The sequence below is a fragment of the Myotis myotis genome, unplaced genomic scaffold (assembly GCF_014108235.1).
Source record: "Myotis myotis isolate mMyoMyo1 unplaced genomic scaffold, mMyoMyo1.p scaffold_m19_p_13, whole genome shotgun sequence".
NCBI classification, from domain to species: domain Eukaryota; kingdom Metazoa; phylum Chordata; class Mammalia; order Chiroptera; family Vespertilionidae; genus Myotis; species Myotis myotis.
Window position 1 is genome coordinate 32,009,771 of NW_023416317.1, and position 17,537 is coordinate 32,027,307.

At 44.6% G+C, this 17,537-nt stretch overlaps 2 protein-coding genes across 6 annotated transcripts in view; one reads left to right on the forward strand and one right to left on the reverse strand.

The window, feature by feature from the left end:
* Positions 1-17,537, reverse strand: part of TMEM108 (transmembrane protein 108) — a 253,544-nt gene that overhangs the window by 27,891 nt on the left and 208,116 nt on the right. The window lies entirely within an intron of this gene.
* Positions 15,498-16,454, forward strand: LOC118668171 (ribose-phosphate pyrophosphokinase 1-like). Its single transcript, XM_036332578.1, has one exon. The coding sequence runs from the start codon at positions 15,498-15,500 to the stop codon at positions 16,452-16,454; it is 957 nt and encodes a 318-aa protein (XP_036188471.1).

The window sequence follows — 17,537 nt, forward strand, 5'->3', positions numbered from 1 at the left end:
ACAACGCCTGGCTTTAGGCCACTGTCAGGGGTGGGGATGTGAGGCTGAGGGGAGGAGAGGCCCCACGCAGTGCCAGGTATGCATCAGGCGGTAACTGTGGTTTTCGTTTCTGCTGCATTTAGGGGACTCCCTGGGGCTGGGAGGTTCCTGAGCACTGAGAGCCCCAGAACTGGGCTCCCTGTCTGACTCGCATTAGGAGCACAGTTTTCTGGAAACTGAGAATAAAAGAATACTTAAATACTAGGAAGTAATCCCACGCACTTGAGTTATTTGCAGCCGAATGCTTACCACAAAATTATAGAGATTTATTTCTTTGCAGACAATGTCGACAACAGGAAGCAGTAAGTAATGTGCGTCTGGTGATGTGACAGTATGGGTGCGTGTGGGCGTGTGCACATGTGTGTATTTGTCCCTTTTATACTTTGCTTGTTTCAGTGATTAACAAGCGGTTCAAACATCCAGCCTGTATGGTGGAGAGAGACAGGAGAAGGCTGAGATGGACCCACTGCCTGCACATCCCTCCCAAGACCCTAGCGCAGTGGTTCTCAACCTTCTGGCCCTTTAAATACAGTTCCTCATGTTGTGACCCAACCATAAAATTATTTTCGTTGCTACTTCATAACTGTAATGTTGCTACTGTATTGAATCGTAATGTAAATATCTGATATGCAGGATGGTCTTAGGCGACCCCCGTGAAAGGGTCATTCGACTGCCAAAGGGGTCGCGACCCACAGGTTGAGAACCGCTGCCCTAGCACATGCTGCGCCCACGCTGCAGGTTCCATTCCTGCAACATAAGCAAACTAGCCTTCATTTCCTCCCAAAGTTATAAAGGGCTGGGTAAGGTGTTTGCCAGGACTTGGGTTGTAGGGACGAGTCACACCCAGCATTGGCTTCCTGGTGCAGGGGGTGTGCTCTGGAAGGTTCTGACGAGAGCCATGGGGAAGGACGACAGACAGGAGGACACAGTTGGGAGGCAGTCCCATCAAGGGCCCTGAAGGCCCTGGAAAAGCCCATGGCGTCTCCTACAAACCCAATAACAACGCCTCTGGGCAGAGCCCGCAGACCGCCCCTCGGGTCTGGTCCAGTGCACTCCTCACCTGAGGAAGCCCTTGGACAGTCCTGGGACCCGCGCACACCAGCGTCTGTCTATCCTTCCTTCTGATTCCCCAGAGCCAGGAGCAGGAGGAAAAGACAATGGCCCCGGCCCGTGCCGAGGGTCACCGACCACACAGAGCACTGGGGCTGTTCACCTGACGCCCTGTAAGGCTTGCTGACAGTCTGAAGTGACATTTCTTAGCACCCCTCCTCCTCACTAAAGAGCTTGCTGGGGAGGCTGGCAGGGCTGGTGGCCGTGTCTGAGAGGAGGGTGGGCAGGCAGAGGCCCACGTGGAGGCTGACGGCAGAGAAGGCTGCCTGCTCTCTCTGGCACACAGCTCGCCTGCTCCTGAGCCCTGTAATATTCTCCCAGAGCGTCCTGCGGGGCTGCTTGGTATGCTCGCAGGCCCGGCGGGCGGCTGGCTGCAGGCCGTCTGGCACTGCCCTGTCGGCTGCCAAAGGTTCAGTGTCTGCCTGGAACAAAGCGGCTCAGGCGACACAGCTGTGCATCCTGTGAAATGCCTGGCTCCCCATTTCAAGGCAGGATGCCCGCACCCCAAGGTATAATTTAGGTTTTGAGCACGAATTAGATTTCACAATTGAATTTGGAAAGCAGCCTCCAGGCTGTGTGCTCGGGGACTCAGGCTTTCCTCCCCCTCATCCCGACTTCTCCCAGTGCTGATGCTGACACTACCGCTAACTCTAATTTTGCACGCATGGGGCACCTGCCATGTGCCAGGCACTCAACTAAGGATTCTCACATTTCATCTTCATCTTCACAAAACCCCATGAGGTAGAAAAGAAGAAATCTTAGTCCATGTCCTATATGATTATAAGGGTACCCACCCTCCACCTCTTTATTGTTCTCTTTTGGGGTATAAATATATGGATTTAGGTGCCTGAATAATTCAATGTAAACATGGAGGTAGCTTTCTGGAGGAAACACTAATAAAATCTCGTCCAAGTCAAGCCAAGGAGACAAGAACAAACACAAAGAACATGGAGGACATGAGGGAAGGTGGGCTATCATCCAGGACTATGCTGAATGGAGCAGATGGACTATGCGGCCATTTGACGGGGGGGCCCATGAAAGCTGGAGGAACCCAGGAATGCTTCCTGGAAGAGGAGAAACCTGAGTTCTCTTCTACCATCCCTCCATTTGTTCACTTCTCCATTCACACATTCAACAAATATTTATGGAGGGCGAAGTGGAGCGTGGCATTGTGTTTTCCAGTACAACTACCATCATGATCTCAGCCACAGAGATGGCTGCAATTACCTCTTTCCCCACCACGGGTAATAAAATGCAGATTGGCAGATACAATTCTGGCAAATTCTGAAAAGTAAGCTTATCCATGGGTGGGAAACACTAATGTGCATAATAACACACGTTTATTAAGCATCCACTTTGTTGGCAGGTATTTTACTCCTATAAATTGATTAATCATAAAAACTTGTGAGGTGGGTCTTGTTCCCCAAAACGGAGGTTCAGAGAGGTTACTAGATTTATTCAAGGTGGAGCCAAGATGCAGAGGTAAATATATTTCTGTTTTTCTTTACTCTCCTTCTCTTCTTCCAGCTATGGATGCTGCCCACTGCAAAAACCCGTTAGTGGTAATTCTTGATTACCTCTGCTCCCAGTAAGCTCACCACCTGATCAAAGGACTCCTCGCTTCAGCAGGGCTTAGAGAAGACAAGCAGAGTCAGGCTCCCGAGGGCTGTTCCACGCTGGCCTGGCTCCAGTCCACACTCAGTTCAAACTCTGCCTCTGAACTGAACCCAGACAACAATCAGGATCAGGACTGAAGCACATCCCGAAAGGGTTCTAATCCCCAGGCCGAGTTCTAATCCCCACAGCCCAACTGGGAATGTTGTCTTTGTAGATACCCTCCTTCGAAGGAGAAAGGCAGCTGCCCCAACCTGCGAGGCAGGGGGCGGGGCAGGAGCGGGGTAGTTCCTTGCCACTGGGATTTGCTTAGCTGTTCTTCCCTTACTCCAGCCACAGCTGCCAACAACTCAGGTACCCAAGGCACATACTGGTTTCCAGCCCAGAACCCCCGCTGGCTGGGATAAACACAGAACAGATGCAGACAGGGTCTCCTCATTTCTCTCCATGTCTCTGAGGCTCCCAGACTGTAGGCAGAGATGTATCCTGTTTACAACCACACTACACAGAGCGCTGGGGCTGTTCACCTGACACCCTCTGACGGTCTGAAGTGACATCAGGAGGTAACTGTGACCCATCCTCTAGTTACTGAACACCCTTCCTTCTTCACTGCTTCCTTTTGAGGGAGACATTTCTTTCTTTTTGAACTTAACTCTATTGACATATGATTTATATGTTTAAAACCCACACATTTCAAGTGTACAGGTTGCTGAGTTTCGGCAAAGGTACACAACTGTGCAGCCACCACCATAATCAAGATATGCAGCATCTCCATCTCCCTAGTAAGTTCCCTCCTGGCCCTCTGCAGTCAAATCTCCCCGACAGCCACTTTAGGCAAAAAATGATCTGATTACCATCCCTATCGGTGGGTTTCATCTGTTCTAGATTCTCACATAAGTGGATTTAGATACAATCTTTTGTATCTGGCTTTCACTCAGCGTAACATCTGTGAAATTTATCTGAACAGCTGTGGATTGTCCATTTGCTGCATGTATCAGTGGCTTGTCCTTTTTAATTGCTGAGTAGTATTCCGTTAAACGGATATGCTCTAATTGGTATACTCATTCATCTGATGCTAGACATTCGGGTTATTTCTAGAGAGGGACTGTTGTGAATAAAGCTGCTATAAACATTTGTTTACAAGTCTCTATATGGACATATGTTTTCATTTCTCTTGAGTAAATACCTAGGAGTAGAACTGCTGGGACATATGGTCACTGTATACTTAAGTTTGTTAAGAATTGCCAAAACTGTTTCCCATTTTAAATTTGTTTTCAAATTTAATTATGTTGCTTGACAGGTTGATTAATTGATCGTTCAGATAATAAAGTATATTGGCACAATTCAAAAGTCAAAATGCAGAAAATAAATGTAGGGAAAGCCTCCTTCCCAGCTTCACCTCACCCGAAGGTGAGTGGTGTTAGCAGTTCTTTATGGACCTTCCAAGAGATAACTGGAACATTCACAAGCAAACACTTCACTACATTTCCCCTCCCACTTTTTACACAGATGAGCGTGTACTGGGCACACCTGGGTTTACTGAAAAATATATCTTGGCTACTGCTGAAGAGCCATTTCCCAAAGTGTGTTCTTGAAGAACTCGATACCCATTAAGTGCTCTGTGAGAAAAGGGTTCCCAAATAAACCTGAGAAAGCGTTGCACATGTCGGCTACCTCTCAGAAATTCACAATGCACGTTAGCTTATTCAAGGCTGTAAGAGGTTCCATAATTAAAAAAGCAGGGTTTCCAAAATTATTTGAACTGAGAATCCTTTTCTTTGCAGTAACACCTCTCTAACATTTTGCACGAGTAGAATTCTTCAGAATACTCGTGGGGAAGCAGTTAGCTAGACCAGGAGTCCACAAACTTTTTCTGTAAAGGGCCAGAGAGCAAGCATTTTAGGCTTTGTGGACACGGTCCCGGTCACAATTACTCAATTCTGCCATTGTAGTGTGAAAGCAGATGTAGACAAGATGTCAATGAACAGGTGTGGCTGTTTTAATAAAACTTTATTTACAAAAAGAGGCGGCAGATTGTAGCTCGCTAATTCCTGATCAGTTACAGTGTTTTTTTCAAGGCCTCCCATTTGCGCTACTTTCTCCCTACATGCCCATTCCCTTCCCATCCAAACTAACCATCCACCTGGAAGACGATGGGAATGGAGGAGAGGAGTGGACCAAACCAAGGGAAGGAGGTGGGAGTGGGGAGAAGGGAAAGGTGAAAGGGAATTGTGGGGAAGGTGTTCTGGAGGAAAATCAGCATGGCCAAAGGCTGACTGAACAGCTGTCCAATCTGAAATGCCCTCCCTATCCGCTTCTCTTCTCCTTCCCCTTTCTCCGCCCAGTGCCCAAAGCGTCCACCTGCTGCTCATGGTCCGTCTGATTAAATAAATGGCAGTTGTACACGGTGTGATGTAAATGAAGATACACGTTTTAAAAAAGTGTCTAGATAAGTCTAAAAGCTCTTTCAATAATTATAGAATAAAAATTGAACATGTAAGAAAGCATCCTAGAATGAGGATGCTGTAAAAGCATCTTGGGGATTCTATAGTCTTACAGATGGAGATGCTGAATGAAGCTCAGAATGTTGTCTTCGTAGATACCCTCTTTCGAAGGAGAAAGGCAGCTGCCTCAACCTGCTAGGTAGGGGGTGGGGCAGGAGCGGGGTAGTTCCTTGTCTCTGGATTCTGAGCTTCATTCAGCATCTCCATCTGTAAGACTATAGAATCCCCAAGATGCCTTTACAGCGTCCTCATTCTAGGATGCTAGGAAATCTTTGTTGTTCATGGCAAACCGAGGATGCCATGGCCAGATAGCACTGGATGCATCAGCTGGTGGGCAGACTTATGATTCTGAAAGTGAATGAGCATGTTTTCTCATGCTAACAAGGCAATAGACACAATGGTTATCTAAGGAAATTCTAGCTCTTTTGTTTTAAGTACCATATTTCATTAACTATAAGAAGCAACATACTATTGTTTTATGCACTAATAGGACAGAGTAAATACTGCCAAGCTATGACAATGCGTTCTTACATTTTCAATTTTTATTCTATAATTATTGAAAGAGCTCTTTTAGACTTATCTAGACACTTTTTAAAAACGTGTATCTTCATTTACATCACACCGTGTGCAACTGCCATTCCTTTTGCAAAGCATTATCAGCAACAAAACACATCCCACTTTCAGCGGCTCTGTGAGTGTCTTCTTCCCTTTAGTGCCATTGAGAACTTGGTTGTTGTGTGGCCAATAGAATGGAGACCATTTTACAAGGATGACATTTGTTCCATAAATACCAAGATTCTATCCTGTTGCTCCACTTCGATGCCCTCTACATCCACAACAACTTTTTGCTTCAATGATGAGTCACAGTGAATCTTTGTGAAGACATTTTAAACAGCAGTCAAATAGGCATAATATCAATGACGCATTTGCCACAAATGAGAGATTATGAGAGGAACCACCATGGCCGACATGTGCCTGTGCCTGGACAATGGTAACTACGTTATGAGTGCTATCTGGGTGACAGAGACCACAAAATGCACCCTGAGTTCGGAGAAGTGAACATGAACAGAAGTTTTCCCAACAGCATCACCTAGAGCAGCGGTTCTCAACCTGTGGGTCTCGACCCCTTTGGGGGTCGAATGACCCTTTCACAGGGGCCGCCTAAGACCATTGGAAAACACATATATAATTACATATTGTTTTTTGTGATTAATCACTATGCTTTAATTATGTTCAATTTGTACCAATGAAATTGGGGGTCACCACAAGTATTAAAGCGTCGCGGCATTAGGAAGGTTGAGAACCACTGACCTAGAGCAGTGGTCGGCAAACTCATTAGTCAACAGAGCCAAATACCAACAGTACAACAACTGAAATTTCTTTTGAGAGCCAAATTTTTTAAACTTAAACTATATAGGTAGGTACACTGTTATTAACTTAATTAGGGTACTCCTAAGGCTTAGGAAGAGCCACACTCAAGGGGCCAAAGAGCCACATGTGGCTCGCGAGCCGCAGTTTGCCGACCATGGACCTAGAGGAAGAGGTGTGCTTAAACAAAGTCCTACTTCCAGACTCTAGGAAGCAAAGGAAAAACCAACAGCCTCGAAGCGCAGGATATGGGAGCATTTTTCTTCTGTGCAGCCATTTCCAAATGCTGTGTAGTGACACAGAGACACTTCCAGCCGAATGTCTGTGCCCTGGACGGGAATGGGTCTAACAGGGAGTTCCTGTGGGTCCTAACTTGGAATGAATGACCCGCACACTGCACCTTCACACTTGCCCTCCCTGCCGGGAGCTCAAAAAGAACTTCTGGTTTACACCATGAATTACGCATGAGGATGTAAGGTGCTGATCATTTTAAAGTAGAAAAATCAGAAATGAACTATAGTTAGTTTTTTAAAACATGTGCTTAGCACATATGCCAAAGGAATGTGTAAAGGAAAAAGCAAAATTAGAAATTTATATCTGTGTAAAAATGTCTATATGACATTTAAAGATCCGACCAACGACTGCTGCAGTTACGAGGCTGCTTGGCGCCGTACGCAGCTCTGAGCTGGGCTCGCCAGCTTCTGTTTGGCAGGGTGGGGCTGCAGGGAGCGAGTGAGGCGTGGGTGCGTGTGGAGGGGCAGGGGAAGCACCAAGCCACGCTGTGGGCCACCTCTCTCGGTGAGGGAACTTTTGACTCTCCTGTCTGAGGTTTAGACCCAGGTCTGTGTGACCCCAAGCCCCTGTTCCTTCCACCTTCCACTGTTTCACAGATGCGCTGCTAGAATCCAATATCTAAACCGTAATCCTTATGTTCTGTACAACTCCTTGTATTGTAGTAAACAAGCTTCCCGCCAAAACTCCCCTGGAGAGAGGGCTGAGCGAAGTGATGCTCTGGATGCCAGCTCTTCCTTCTGTGCAACTCCAGCGCGGCAGGTGTCTGTCTGGGAGATGCCTGACGGGATTTCTGGGTGGCTTCGATGAGTCTGAATCTCCAGATGCATCCCCAGCTCAGAGCCTCACTGGCGCACACCTGACGTGGTATATGCCACGCTCCCACCACAGACGTGGGCGTCCAAGTGGATGTAATGTGTTTCTGACGTATGCCTTTCATGCTCTTAAAAAGGCTTCCAGGTGGTTTATAACAGGACGACACAGACATGAGTCTTGTAGCATAAAAACTCAGATCAATACTCCATAGAGGAATAAGACGATGAAAATGAGCTGAAGCAGAGGGCAGAAGCAAACGCAACAGGGAGCAGCAAGAGCCACCTGTGAAATGCCATACTGCTCCCTGCCTCCTGGGGTCTCATTGCTAAGCAACCTTAAAGGGCACGGGCAAATCAATGCTTCTCCAGAATGCCAAAAACAAAATCTGGGAGCGGGCACTTGTCTGTCTGGTGCTTGTGAAGGAAAGTAGGGAAATGGGCTACCTGATTACCATGGACAGTAGGCAGGACACAACACCATTCTGGTTCTGAAAGGGGGAGCCTGAACACAGCAGCTGGAATTTACCGCGAGCTCGTCAGCCAGCTCCTAGGTTGCCTCCCTGTGGGGAAGGAGTGATTACTTCTTCCCAATGTACCACCTTCTCCCAATTCAAATTGGACGCCTAGTACTTCTCTGGCAATCTAGAAGCATGAGGGCGACAGAGTTGGGGCGGACCCCACACACCCACCTCACGTTATATTAGGCCCTAACTGATGGAGTCGGAGACGAGCAGACGGCGCAAAGCAGACACAGATGCGGCAATCTGTGTGGGTCTCCCTGGCTTCCAGTTCCCTGGTGGACAGGACGGTTCTGATATCCGAGGTTGCACCAGATTGTGCTGTATCACTGCGCTGGTAGGCGTGGATCTTTCATCTTCGTTTTGGAAGACTGGCAATGTATATGTTTCCATTTCAGAAATCCTTACAAAGAACAGGCTCTCCTAACTCTGAAGCCCAGATAAGCAGCAGATTGCTCTCCGTATCTCCAGCTTCATGGGGGGTTGGGGTGGGTGGGTGTGCCCTTTATAGCAGACTTGTCAAAGGCACACTTACCTATTTTTCAACAATATAACTCCTGAATATATTCATGTGTGATTGTTTTTTGACTTTCCAGTTATACTCTCCTTTTATTTTTTATTTTCCTTTTCATGCTTTAAGAATATTTTGCCCTTTTGATTTTTTTTGAGCTGAATTCATAGGTCACTTATCTTCATTCTTTCTCATTAAATGATGAAAGCTCTCAAGGGTCTGAATTTGTTGTCTGAATTGAGCCTTAAGGTTTGTTTTTCTCTTTGCTTTTGCATTCAGAATTTATTACCAATCTACCTTCCTTCAACCTTTACGTGTGCTTTGGCCATTTCTACAAAATATTAATCACCTTTCATCCACAAGCATTGACATGTAGTTTTTGCACTACTGTTATTTTCTATGCAAACTGTATTCAAACTTTTCATTGTCTCTAATACCTAATACTTATTTAAGATTTTCTTTTTATCTATCTAATCCTCAACCTAGGATACTTCCCCTCCCCTGCATGATTTTTAGAGAAATGGAGGGAGGGTTGGAGGAGGAGAGAGAGAGGAGAGAGAAACATTTATGTGAGAGACACACATAATTGGCTACCTTCCTCACATGCCCCGACGGGGGCCCAGAATTGAACCTGCAACCCAAGTACATGCCCTTGACTAGGAATCAAACCTGCCACCCTCGTAGCAACACTGTCCAGGTCTTATTTTTTATTTCTAACCTTAGCTTTTATTGTACCAAAAGCTCACTTTTTTTTCTTTATTGAGGTTTTAAAATTTTTGGTCCAGTATAGATTCATTTCTTAAATATAAATAATCCATGGATTTTTAAAAATAAGAGTATATCAACTGTAGGGCACAAAGTTTGACATATGAACTATCAAATTAACCTTATTAAGCATATTTAAATCCTGTTTATTTCTAACTCTGTGATTTACTGATGACTAAATATGGTATACTACTTTTTCTACAGTTGTGTTTCTTTCCAGCTTTTGTCTTCTAATAGCTTTTGCTCTCTAGTTCTATGCTATGTGAAGTACATTATACATTCATTGTAGATCACACCTTTTATAAAACAATCATCTTTAGGCCAAACTTTCCTCCCTTGAGTTTTATCCTAACCAGTATTAATATTGTCATTCCTATGTTATTTTGCCTCTTTTATAATTTAAAAATATATTCTGTTTTATTTTTGTCCAATTTTTCTGTGCTTTTATTTGTAAATTTTTTGTGCCATTGTGCTTTTAGTGAATAGAGCATAGAGCTATATTTTGTTTTGGACGAAAGTCTTTGTCATCTAGTAATGGACTTTAATCTATTGCCATTTATTGACATAAATGTTGGGTCTTATGTCTCTCATCCTATTTTACGATTTCTATTTTGTTTGTTGTTTTAGTATTTCCTTACTTGCTCCTTTGTTTTTAATTTACATGTACCGCTATGCTCTGCCATGGCTATATTTCTCTAGTTATCCATGCTGAAAACAAAACTTTGAATCTCTCCCTCACCTTTCCACCAATCCCACTGAAAACGGGAAATTTATCAAGATGGGTGAGCCACATATATTTCTGCTTCTAAACAACTGTACTTAAACAATCTGTTTCAAACAATTACCAGCAAAAAATGTCAACTGTTCTTAATTATTCAACCGATTCAGCGATTTCAGTGTGCTGTGACACACAGGTTACCACAAGAATTTTTAAAACATGCAGTATCTGACTATTTATTCTGGGACACTGACCTCTTTTTCCTTAGATTGTCAAATAAAAAAATGACAATAATAGCTGTGCTGGTGTGACTGTCCTGTCTTGAACCATAAATATATAGGTCATATAATAGAGTTCCATCTTATTGGTCACATCTCATAATAAAGTTGCATCTGATTGGTTAATTCTTGGTACCAGAAATTCTTATATACAAATACAGGAATCTGATTTTTAAAAGTCACTTTGGTACAAAAAGGATAGGTAATTATTATTGTTAACTAGAGGCCTGTTGCATGAAGAGATTTGTGCAATAGGACTTCCCTTCCCTTGGCTGCTGGCACTGGTTTGCCTCTCGCACCCAGGACTCAGGCCTTCGCTCTGGCCGGGCTCTGGCCGGAGCCGTCAGGCTTCGCTGCTCCGGCCCCGGGGCCGTCCGGCTTTGCTCTGCCATTTGGAGCCTACTTATGCAAAATAACCGCCACATTTGTTGGGTTAATTTGCATACTCTCCTGATTGGCTGGTTAGTGTAGCAAAGGTACGGTCAATTTACATGTTTGTCTATTATTAGGTAAGATATTTTCAAGTCAATAAAAATCATAACTAATTTTTTGTCAGGTTGGCAAAAATACATTTTTTTAGTGTGCTACAGAATTTCAGTAATTAGTTTATGTGTGCCATGAGATGGAAAAGGTTGAAAATCGCTGTACTAATTGAATTTTATAACTAGCCCTAGTGCCAGGGACACTGTGTATTGGTTATACTTGAAATGTCATTTAAAAATAAAAAACTGCTTGAGGACAAATCATAAATTAGCAGATTTAACTCTATTTAATTACCATAAAAAAACTGGTCATAGTTTCCACTTTTTATTTTCTGCTGTTACAGCCTAAAATAATAACTTCAGAGCCCCTCACTATATTTAGCTTCCAATTATCCCCAGGAAAGAAAGACACCAAGAAGCCCTTCTGCTCGGCTGGTGTGGCTCAGTGGTTGAGCATCGACCAGGAGGTCACGGTTCATTTCCCGGTCAGGGCACATGCCTGAATTGCGGGCTCGATCCCCACTGTGGGTGTGCAGGAGGCAGCTGATCAATGATTCTCTCTTATTATTGGTGTTTCTATCTCTCCCTCTCCCTTCCTCTCTGAAATCAATAAAAATATATTAAAAAACAAAACAAAAAGAATTCCTTCTCCCCCAGGACCGTGACTCATCAGCCCTATTCACCCGCCCACTCCTGCTGGACAGATCCAGTCAGTGTCCTCCTGGCTGATCCCATGTCCATGGCTTTGCTCTTGTTACATCCATAGTGAGCTTTTCCATCCACCCATTTTTTTTTCCAAAGCTGTGCTCAAATCTCACTGATTTTCCTGACAATTTACTTCTCAGATTGGCCAAAAAAGTGAGTGGTTCTGCTTATTGGGTCTCACTTGCTGTCTTACAATAACTATTTATATGTGCCAATGTCTCCTTAGTTTGATTATGGGATCCTTCAGGGCAAAAATACTATCTTACAGTTCCATCCTGGGATTACTTGTTTTCATGGGAAGATTTCAAAAATCATCCACAGATGAGGGCCAGGAAGATTGGGGTGACATTGCCAGACCCGATTCTCACTCGGTGACTTTCAGAAACTTACTTCTCTTCTTTGGACCAACACAAGGAGGGTGAGCTCCAAAGGCACTTCAGAAGTTAACATTCGAAGACTAATTGTCATTTTGTAAAGGAGGAACTGAGGCACAGCCCAGAGAGAGAGAAAATGACTTGCTCAAGGTCACAGAATTAATTAATGGCCCGTGTATAATTAGAAGTTCAGCCTCCTGATCCCCAGTCTGCTATTCCTGTTTCAGAATGCCCTTGACTCACCCAAAGCAGCAGCACGGAATCTCGTCAGGACATTGCTCACTGAAAATACAGGGATTGCCTTGCTATGAAACTAAACTCCCTAGAGAGATATAATTGACCCAGAACTTTGAATATCCTTAAACATATTATTTATTTACAAAAAAATTGTACAGTTACTTCTCCATTTCAGCGCCCAGGCACTGATTCCTTTTATGCCATGGCAAAGGCTAGTTCTTGTTTCTCTCTGTTAAAAAAAAGTCTTATTCTTGACCTTGGACCTGTCTGCCACGCTCTGTTGTCCCTTACATGTTTTTGTTTTTTCCACTGGCTCTTATCTTTTCCACAAGAAAGACAAAGTACAGCAGAGGCACATTAACTTCTTTGGACCTCTGTTTCCTTATCTGTAACCAAAAGGTGTTGAAAAGAATATTCTCTAAGGGTCCCTCTGACTCTAAGAGTACTTGAATGAAGAGGCAGGAGCAGAGTCAGGAAGGTGAGGGGAAAAGCACTGTTTTACCCTAGTTTTCCCCCCAAAAGAAGTCTGAGACATGGCTTAACTGAAGTTCACAGTGCAGAGTGATTTCAGGGAACAGGTGCAGGGGACTGAAAAGAGTGAAAAGCGAAGGAGAGAAAGAACATCAAAGATTGTGTTGTTGAGTTGATCGCCACTAAGGACAGTTGGGGTTCCATCTTGCTGGAGAGCCTTGGAGAAGCTGTGTGGAATGTCCCTCACTGTCCTTTGAAGGGACAAAGGAAGAATCTGTCCACTGGCTCTGTCCCTCATGAGTGGAAGGATGTTAACCTGCTCACACGTCAGGAGTGTGCACACAACAGAAGGCCGAGTGGTCCCCGCAGTCATCCCACACGGCCGTGGCAGGGAAGTCGGGGCAGAACCAAGAAGATGTGGAGTCGGCTGACGCGGGTGCTGTTACTTCTCCACGTGTCTGATTCCTGCAGCCACAGCTGGAGTGAAAGGTGGACTGCGAGGAGGGGAGAAGGGTGGGCTGAGGGGAAGTGAATTAGGGCTTGAGGTCCTTAGACCTAACTCAGTGTATGGGTGACCCAGATAGAAGGGAAATTAAATCAGTCTGGGTGGACTGAGAGATAATGATATTTTCCAGAAGGCTTAAAAGTAGGGGGCAAAATCATTCAAAGCAAGATGGTATTAAACATGATGACATTATTTCTCTGCTCAAAACCCTTTAGAGCAAGAGTCCAAGTCTTAATGGCCATCAACTTTTCCTCTGACATCTTTCTTTCCTGTCCCTCCCTTTCCCTGCTCAAGCCACACTGACCTCCATGCTGCTCCTCCAGCACACCAAGCAGGCTCCTGCTCAGGGTCTTGGCCTTGTCGTCTCTTCCTTCACTCAGTGCTGGTTTCTGCCACAGTGTCATCTGAACCTTCGCGACCACCCTCAGATGAAAGTGCACCCCCATCACCCTTTATCCCCTGACCTACTTATTTTTCCCCATAACATTTAACACTATCTCAGTTCATATTACATGTCTATTTTTACTAATTTTATTTTCAATATTCTCCAGTGGAATGTACACTTTACCAAGGCAACACATTTCTTCCCACCCCCACTGGTATATTTCCAACATCTAGAACTGTTCCTGGAAATAGGTACTTGATAAATTAAAAACAAAAAAGAACGACAGGTTGAATAAATGAAGATGTTCAGATCTTGCTGATGCTGAATTTGTTAAAAAAAACTACAGGAGGGACTAAAATTTCTATAGAAGCACAATGACTGTTAGATTACATTCTTTCTGGATGGTGATATAAATTGTCAGTGCAAAAAGGTGACAGAGTGAGGCTTGAGCTTTTTGGATCTGGAAAAATCAGTGTGTTATGCTAGGGACTCCGGGGGCTGAAGAGAGCCCATTCTGAGACATGCTGTATCCATTATCACCTCCTGCCCCTAGTGTGTCCCCACCCCAGGACTTCAGATGACATTCTGTCCTCTTGGCTAATTAGATCAGGGACCTATGCTATCTAGAATGTGTGAGTGTGTGCACGCATGTGTGTACGGACACGCGTGTGGACAAATTCTCTTCTAACCAATATGTAACTCAACAAAAACTGCAAAAATGTGCTGTAGGATCTTCAGGCAGCAGCTCAGTAAGTGTGTCTCTGGCAGCAGGATGTGCAGGTATCTGAGCATGAGCAGAACAGCTAGTGGAAGAAGAAGGCTAAATGCAAGTGTTTTACTGATGAAGACCGCAAGAATTGGAAAAGATGGGAACTATTTAACATTTTGACAACTTTCTATAGATAACAGATGGTTTGGATAGTGAGTCTAATAAAGAGTCATTGAATCCAGACTCTTAGAGGAAGAGTTAAAAATAGGATAGGGTTTATATTAAGTAGAGGCAAGGGTCTGATTCTTAAATGAGGTGGGCTTGTCAATAAACTGAAAGGATATTAGGGATGTTGTATGAAAATGCACACAGAGCATTACTGTGAACTCTAGTGGTATTACTTTATAAAGATGTTTTTAATCTTTTGAAATCACAAAATTCTAGCAGTTGTTGTTTCAGCAGTTTGAAACTGGGGTCAGACGATTCTGGAAAAATGTAACTAGCCTAGAAGCTTGTCACCTGAGCTTGGTTAATATGAATGGAAGTAAGGGGTTCACAGATTTCCTAAAATTCTGTGTAATGTTTTATATGTAGCCATGTACATTTTTCTGGGGAAAGGGTAGAGAACAGAGTTGGCAAATATTTTCTGTAAAGGTCCGGATAGCAAATACTTTGAATTTTATGGGCTAGATGGTCTCTGTTGCAACTATTCAACCCTCCCCATGTAGTGCGGATGTAGCCATAGGTAGTATATAAAAGGATGGGTGTGGCTGTGTTCCAATATAAATTTATCTAGTCATAAAGGTGAGCTGAATTCCGCCTTTGGAACATAGTGCCATCCACAGAACTCTTTGCAATAATGAAAATGTTCTATGTCTGTGCCGCCACTATGGAAGCCACTAGCCACACACAGTTATTATGCACTTGAAATGTAGCTAGTATTACTGGTGTGCTGAGTTTCTAATGAATTAACATTAAGACTTTTAAGATGGTGGAGGGGCAACACGAAGCTTTTAGTACTGTCTCTGGGCTGACTTCGGTTCGCGTCCCGCCGCAGCAGTGATCGCCAGCAAACAGCGCCTAGGGTAGTGGGCCAAGATGCCGAATATCAAACTCTTCAGCGGCAGCTCCAACCTGGACCTGTCCCAGAAAATCGCTGACCGCCTGGGCCTGGAGCTATCCAAGGTGCTGACCACGAAATTCAGCAACCAGGAGACCTGTGTTGAAATTGGCGAAAGTGTCCGGGGAGAGGATGTCTACATCCTTCAGAGCGGCTGTGGTGAAATTAACGACAACCTGATGGAGCTTTTGATCATGATTAATGCCTGTAAGATTGCTTCCGCCAGCCGGGTCACTGCCGTCATCCCATGCTTCCCCTATGCCCGGCAGGATAAGAAGGATAAGAGCCGGGCTCCCATCTCAGCCAAGCTTGTTGCAAACATGCTCTCCGTGGCAGGTGCAGATCATATTATCACCATGGACCTTCATGCTTCTCAAATCCAGGGCTTTTTCGATATCCCTGTGGACAATCTGTACGCAGAACCAGCTGTCCTGAAGTGGATACGGGAGAATATCTCTGAGTGGAGGGACTGCACCATTGTCTCACCGGATGCGGGGGGAGCTAAGAGAGTGACCTCCATCGCAGACCAGTTGAATGTTGACTTTGCCTTGATTCACAAAGAACGGAAGAAGGCCAATGAAGTGGACCGCATGGTGCTGGTAGGGGACGTGAAGGACCGGGTGGCTATTCTAGTGGATGACATGGCTGACACTTGTGGCACAGTCTGCCATGCAGCCGACAAACTTCTTGCAGCTGGAGCCACCAGAATTTATGCTATCTTGACTCACGGGATCTTTTCTGGCCCGGCCATTTTTCGCATTAACAATGCATGCTTCGAAGCAGTAGTGGTCACCAATACCATCCCTCAGGAGGATAAGATGAGGCATTGTCCCAAAATACAGGTGATCGACATCTCCATAATCCTAGCAGAAGCCATCAGGAGAATTCACAATGGGGAATCTGTTTCCTACCTGTTCAGCCATGTCCCTTTATAACAGAACACCTCCTGAGGCTTTCGAAAAATAAAGCGAGCCCCTCCCCTTGTTTTCCCTTGGTGTTGGATGAAAAAGTCAGCAGAAGCCCCAGCTTGCTCCTGTATCTCTCTGCAGCCCATGCCAGGTATATTAACGTTTCTCCAAAATTAGGGAAAGACAGATTGAGACGAACTGCTTGGGTTTCTTACCTGCATTGTCTCATTCCAGCTTCTTTAATTTTGTGCGCCTTGCAGCTTTAAATAGAGCTCAGCTTCTGCAAGATTTCAGACTCTCAAGGGTGTTGTGTGTGTGGGTGTTTGAATGGGGTTAGGGGAGCTCAGACTACTTGTCACGTGAATGCTTCTGGGATTGCTAGGTTCAGAACTACTAGCAACAGAGCCAACCAAAAAATAAAACAAATAAAGCTAACCCAGTCCCTCCGTAACATGTGACAAGTTCGCTAAGGTCTATACTAAATTACAACAAGAGCCCTAGGAAGCTCAGAATCCAGCTCTGCTTGCTGATCCTCTGTGAGGCAGGCAGCTCCCAGGCGGGGGCCTGCGGAAGGCAGCACATAGTGCAGTGGATACTTCTTGGGAGGAAAAAAGCCTGACCCTCACCCTCTACCTTAGTCCCTTTTGTACCTGTTCCTTTTCCATTTGGTTTGATCTTCAATCATCTTGACCTTTTCCTGGCTAAATATCTCCTCGGGCAAAATGCTCATTGTACCATAGTCTTCTGAAAAACAAACCTCACCTTTTGCTGTGTATTCTTTAACAGTTGCATGAGGTTATTTTGCTGTAGCTTAATCTTAGCCCACTACCACCGTGGTGGAAGGTTCTAGGTGGTGGTGTAGTGCCTTTTGATTAAGTGTTTAATTTTCATCTTATTTCCCTGGATCTGTTTGGCCTCTCAAATGACCTGCAGTTTCTGTTAAGATTGATGTAACTAGCTCTTGTAGAGGAAACTAAGAAAGTATCTGTGTGTGATAAAAAATAATTAAGACTTAATAGCCACCGGGCTCTTGGCACCATACTGGACAGTACAGGCCCAGAACTTCCATAGCAGAATAAGAGGCAAAAAAGCCACAGGCTCCCCAAGAAG

Bases quoted from the DNA above. Each gene is read 5' to 3' on its own strand.
- LOC118668171 (XM_036332578.1), top strand. From the start codon at position 15,498: ATGCCGAATATCAAACTCTTCAGCGGCAGCTCCAACCTGGACCTGTCC.